We start from the raw sequence: 6,484 nt of genomic DNA, 5'->3' as shown, positions 1-6,484 counted from the left end.
GTGAGGCTCTTTGCAAGTCCAGTAAAGTAAATGATGCAATCTTGCAGTTGTGAGCTCAAGGCCTTGGAGTGGATGGAAATGGATGAAACTACAGGAATGTGCACGTTTAAAGTGGAATATGTGATGAATGCTTAAATGATAATAAAAAAATAAGTTCCAAAATAAAAGAAACACACACACACACACATCATACCACACAGCCTTTATAAAACTCAGGTAACGATCCAAGGGGGGCCCATAAAGAAAATGGAGTTCGAAATAAATATGACAATAAAAAGTAGACACGAGGGACACTAAGGGGCTAATGCAATTGTTGCGATTTTATTCTTGTTAAAGAGCTTTAAAACAACACTATGTGGCAAAAAACTGAATCACAGGACCATTAAAAAGATGCAAAACAAAAATAAAAGTAGTAGAAAACTTCTATAAATCTTCAAAATTGTGCACTTACAATATAAAATTGTGTATGAAATGTACTTGGACACAGGATACCTTCAGTAAGAAATCTTACAGATTGCATGAAGTTGTCAGTATAAGTGACACTTCCCAAGAAAAGTACCAGGATTGGTTGTCCAGGGCAACAAAGTGATCATCTGAAAACCTCCTGCCCATGGCAAACTGATGGAGCTCCTCTAACAACACGGAGCAGCAGCAGCACTCTCACAGTCTGGACCCAGAGAAAAGTACAACCTCAGGACATCTACTACAAAACGCCTGTGTAATTTAGCTCTGAAAAGGCAGTGTGACAATGTTTCTGAGCAACTACAAATTGCAAAAGAGAAATACGGGAGCAAGCCTGAAACTCCACAGTACAGAAGACAATACGGACAGAAACATGTTTTATTAATGAAACTTTCACAGAAGCAGAAGGGGGTTAACACATTTCTGTGTGTGTACGAGCTTCAGGGTCTACCAACTGGAAACAGTGGTAGACCCTGTTTAATTTTTGACCTTTCGGCTTCTCATCATCATCATTGCTGATTATTTTTCATAATTGTAGTAATTTGTTTTGTATAGTACAAGAGCAAACATCCAATGAAAACCCCTTTTCTGTGAAGACAGAGGCACACCACGCCAAACCATAGCGTATACATTTTGTGGTGCTTTGAGCAATGCTGCTATATTGAAAGAATTTCATACTGCATTCAAGACATCATCTCTCCTCAGACCAGGAATAACTCTGCTTTTTATTTATTTTAATTTATCCACATCAAAACACTCATAATATTGAGATGACAATCATAGTTTTAAAAATGAGACATTATTGAATATTAAGATAATACAAGATATAAACATAATTTCTTTCAGAATCACAGGAAATCCGACGTTTCACTCCTCTTGTAAAGTGCAGTTTTTTCAATGTTAATTTCATGCTTCCGTGTTTAACACTGTTTAACCCTGTAAATCCGTGTATCATTCGTTCAATTGATATTCAATTAAGAATCAAAAAACTAATTATTGAAAAATGAGTCGTTTTTCCTTTTTTCATTTTTAAAATAAAAACAAATAAATGAAAATTGGTTTGTTTTTCAATATCCCGTTTGTTAAGACAGATCAAATAAAGGAAAGTTGAAATACGGCCACAGAGCAGACTTTAATGTGATTTTTCAATTTCTTCGATCTCCGTGACCCGGAAGTTCTATCGTCTGTGTTTTGGTTTTTGCCGGCGGGAAACGTGGGCGGGTCACGTCAACCTGTAGTCCAGCACACACTACAGAAGGATCGGGCCGAATTTTGCCCCAATTTTCTCCTCCCTACCGAAGACAAGGTCCGGGAGTATGCTAATGAGTTCGGGTCCGATCTTCGTGTAGTGTTCGGGGGGTTCAGAGAGATTTTTTCCGGTCGGAGCCTCTCGGGAGGCGTCGGAAGGGGAGATCGTAGATAATGAACATGTTTAATATTTCTGATCGCAAATCCTGTGGAGTGTGGAGCTCTGAGAGGCGCTGATCAGCTCCGAGTAGAGCTGTCCACTCCCTCGAAATAAAGCTCCCTGATTGGCTGGTGCTGCTGCTTAAAAAAATCCCCTCTCAGCTGTCAGAGATGGAGACATATGTGAAATATATTCTCTACATGACAATGAAAGAGAAAAGTCAGAACTCCTAAACTCAGCAGTGCAGAAAGTGAGGGGTTAATCCTCAATAACTGGATCGCTCCTGGATAAACTGTATTTCCTCCATTCAGACCCAAACTCCGATCTGATTCATCCATCTGCATCTCCAGAGTCCTGCAATAATCCCAATGTATGAACTCATCTCCACCATTAACCATCACGGAAGAATAGGGAGAAAAGAAACTTTCCCTGCCTTCAGAGAGACAGAGCGACGTATCATTAAACTGACCTAATCAAAGCTCAACGAGTTTTTATTCTGGTGTAAACTATCCAATCTGGGGACAAAACGAATGATTTAAGATATTTCGTGATTTAAAAAAGTAGCTTTCATTTGTCAGAGTCTGCTACTAATAACTTTATTCTACTGCTCCACTCGGCACACTACAGGATTTTTTCAATCTTCCCTGATTCAGAGACCACACACGAGAAGACAACAGAGGACAGATCACTTGTCCCCACTTGTCAGAAAATGTAAATAAATGTTCTAGTAGGCTACTGAAGAGGGAACCATAGTTTGAGATGATTTTCATATAAATTACCCTCTGCTTTTTACAATAATTCAGCTTATTAATGTGTGCGTTGTTTTTTTTTTTTTGTTTGTTTTTTTTTACTTGTGGAGCAGTAGAATAAAGTTATTAGTAGCAGTCTGTGGTACTTTTTTGAATCAGCAAATATCTTAAATCATTCTTATTGTCCCCAGATTGGATAGTTTACACCAGAATAAAATCTCATTGAGCTTTAAGTTTCATTATGCGTCGCTCTGTCACTCTGAAGTCACGGAGTCATTGACTTTTTTTTCATGTATTTTTTTCCTCATTCTTCCGTGATGGTTAATGGTGGAGATGAGTTCATACATTGGGATTATTGCAGGACTCTGGAGATGCAGATGGATGAATCAGATCGGAGTTTGGGTCTGAATGGAGGAAATACAGTTTATCCAGGAGCAATCCAGTTATTGAGGATTAACCCCTCACTTTCTGCACTGCTAAGTTTTGGAGTTCTGACTTTTCTCTTTCACTGTCATGTCAAGAATATATTTCACCAACATGTCTCCATCTCTGACAGCTGAGAGGGGATTTTTTTTTAAGCAGCGGCACCAGCCAATCAGGAAGCTTTATTTCGAGGGTGTGGACAGGTCTGCTCGGAGCTGATCAGCGCCTCTCAGAGCACCACACACAATAGGATTTGCGATCAGAAATATTAAACATGTTCATTATCTACGATCTCCCCTTCCGACGCCTCCCGAGAGGCTCCGACCGGAAATAGTCTCTCTGAACCCCCCGAACACTACACGAAGATTGGACCCGAACTCATTAGCATACTGCCACAGTCGGACCCTGTCGGCTTCGGTCGGGAGGAGAAGATCGGGGCAAAATTCGGCCTGATCATTCTGTAGTGTGTGCTGGGCTTAAACTGGCCCACAGGTTGACGTGGCCCGCCCACTTTCCCGCCGGGAAAAAACCAAAACACAGACGATAGAACTTCCGGGTCACGGAGATCGAAGAAATTTTAAAAAATCACATTAAAGTCTGCTCTGTGGCCGTATTTCAACTTTCCTTTATTTGATCTGTCTTAACAAACGGGATATTGAAAAACAAACCAATTTTCATTTATTTGTTTTCATTTTAAAAATGAAAAAAGGAAAAACGACTCATTTTTCAGTATTTTGTTTTTTGATTCTGAATTGAATATCAATTGAACGAATGATACACGGATTCCTGTATGTGTTAATATTTAATATCGCTTTTTAATATTTTAACTTCTGTGTGCTCGGTTTTCTTTATTGCAGGTTCAGAACTACAGTTGTATCTAAAAAAAATAGAATAAAATGTTAGAAAAAAGTTCCCAAATTCTCATCAAACTGTGAAACCTGTATATATTTTAAATTTATTGTAAATATAAATACCAGTTTGCGCCGCAGAGAGAGGTTCCCGTTTATCTTTGTTCCTGCCCGGATCATTTTACAGTGCCGGACACCGCGGAAGCGAGTATCGCCGTGTTTATCAGACCAAGGTAAAGTTCTGTTAAATTTTCTCTCTCTTTCCAGTTTAACCAGCATTAACTGTCTGCGTTTGATATCCTATCATATTTTATTAACGAGGAAGTAACTTCAGCCCAACGAGCTCCTGAAAGGATGGTTTAGGTGGTAAAGCGGGCTTCCGTCCGCTAGCATTGTTAGCATGCTAACATAGAAGCTGCTCGAAACGACTGAACATGTTTAGTTTATGTTTTTTTTCTGACCTCTCTCTCTGCGGTTTCAGCTTCCAGGACTCCCCTCAGCCACCATGACGGACCGATACAACATCCACAGCCAGCTGGAGCATCTGCAGTCCAAGTACATCGGCACAGGACACGCCGACACCAGCAAGTGGGAATGGCTGGTGAACCAGCACCGGGACTCGTACTGCTCCTACATGGGCCACTTCGACCTGCTCAACTATTTCTCCGTCGCCGAGAACGAGAGCAAAGCTCGTGTCCGTTTCAACCTGATGGAGAAGATGCTGCAGCCGTGTGGACCACCAGCAGACAAACCTGACGACGCCTGATGTGCAGAGCGATGCGGGCTTTGGAGGAGTTTATTTCTACTTTCAAAGGAACAGTACCATGCAATTAGATTTGTTCTTGGCTCAACACAGAACAAAATCGGAGATGGATCTCTTGATTTTTTTAATGTATCTGGATTTCTACACGTTTTAGATCGATTGCAATGATGCACATACAAAGCTGTGCTGTGCATTGGTTATTTCTGAAGTATCTTGTGGAGATGTGTATTGATTGGAAGTAGTTTGGTTGAATTAAAAACAATTTTCTACACCTTTTTTCTTTTGTGTCAAGATGCCTTACAAATTCAGATTTCAGAATAGATAGCCTCTTTATCAGTCAGTATGCTGCTTTAAAATCATCCCTGTTCAGGGTTGTTTTGCACGATCACCACTTTGCCTCAGGTTAAAGTGAGAGTCAGACAGCTTAAATGAATGTTTCTGGACAGTGGGAGGAAACCATGCACACATGGAGAGAACATGAGAACTCCACACAGAAAAGTCCAGCCAGTATTTAAACCATACTCTGGCTGTGAGCCAAGAGTGCCACTCATTGTGCCACCATGCTTTAAAACCAACAAGGTAAATAATTGCCGTTGCATAGATTGATCCAAAAAATTACTTTTATCTCAGGTCTCACATAGGTGTTACACTGAGTTGAATTAAACTGTCAGTTTTGGTACTGTCAAATGAATTCTCAAAGAATTTTTCAATGATCTGTCTTAGTTTTTTTTTTTTTTTTTTTTTTTATTCTTCCAGAAAGTTTCTTATAAATATGTATTTTCCTTATGCAGGGTCAAGAGCAGCAGATGGTCTTTCGACTAATCTGGTGCAGGAAGTACTGGAGTTAGGTTTATGACTTTCCTAGAGTATTTCAGGACATTTTGTTCCTTCGTCTGAATCTGAAAGATGCAACAAATAAGCTCAGAATTGAATTGGATTTAAAACTACATTAGGAAATCATTACCACCGGGCTGAAGTGCATTATCCTGAAAAGTAAATATCAGTGTTAAGAAAGAGAGCCATGGACAGACACATCTCAGGTTGGTGGGCCACCAGTCCATCCAGGCACAAACGAGGAAAACATGCAAAGCCCCCAAAGAAACACCCCAAGCACAGACTCAAACCAGGGATCATTGAGAGTATGAGTTAATCACAACATCTGACATATCTCTCTTTGAAAAGACATACATAAAACAGTTTCAGTTTCAGTATTGCACACCACCTCACAGTGTGAAATCATGACTCTGATTTGAAAGGTTAGCTATTAGTGTTAGCAAAAATGCATGTTTTTTTTTTTCTATATCATGTATTCAAGCTGCAGGGAATCAGATGAGATGCAGAGCTGCTGTTTATTGAGGAACATTGGTTTTAATGATAAGTAATGCACATAAGAGACACTGACTTAGTAGATATTTGAGGAGAATGCAGCTAGGAATTAAGAAATATATTGGTTTCCTTAAAAACCCCCAGCAATAATGAGGCATGTTTGAGGACTGTGACAAAGTTTGAAGAACATGGGCTGCCAGTAGAAAATCTAGATGAGCAGAAAATGTTTTGCACATTGAAATTATCCCCTTTAATGATGCAAAGTCAGTCAGGAATGCTTTTAGTTTGATTTAGGCAGACAAACGTCTTTAACACTTAAGCAAAAATGAGTTTTCCATTACCTTGGAAGTTCAACAAAAAAGGGGAGAAAGAAAGGAGCCACTCATGGTCTGAACTGTATTCTGTAATGTGTCAGTCATACGTCAGTTATGGTCTTAAATTGCAGTTCAGTAGTTTGACCGATGTCATAGAAGCAGAAAGATGAACACTGAATGCTCCCAAGTGC

At 39.7% G+C, this 6,484-nt stretch overlaps 1 protein-coding gene across 1 annotated transcript; it reads left to right on the top strand.

Moving 5' to 3' along the window:
* Positions 1-4,070: 4,070 nt before the first annotated feature.
* On the top strand, positions 4,071-4,929 carry sf3b5 (splicing factor 3b, subunit 5). Its single transcript, XM_030106872.1, has 2 exons — positions 4,071-4,123; positions 4,372-4,929. Exon 2 carries the CDS (start codon positions 4,396-4,398, stop codon positions 4,654-4,656), a length of 261 nt encoding a protein of 86 aa, XP_029962732.1. The 5' UTR covers positions 4,071-4,123; positions 4,372-4,395; the 3' UTR covers positions 4,657-4,929.
* Positions 4,930-6,484: the final 1,555 nt, after the last annotated feature.

The sequence above is a fragment of the Salarias fasciatus genome, chromosome 13, assembly GCF_902148845.1.
Source record: "Salarias fasciatus chromosome 13, fSalaFa1.1, whole genome shotgun sequence".
In the NCBI taxonomy this organism is placed as follows: domain Eukaryota; kingdom Metazoa; phylum Chordata; class Actinopteri; order Blenniiformes; family Blenniidae; genus Salarias; species Salarias fasciatus.
The sequence above is the reverse complement of the archived record's forward strand: the minus strand, read 5'-3'. Positions and strand labels throughout refer to the sequence as shown.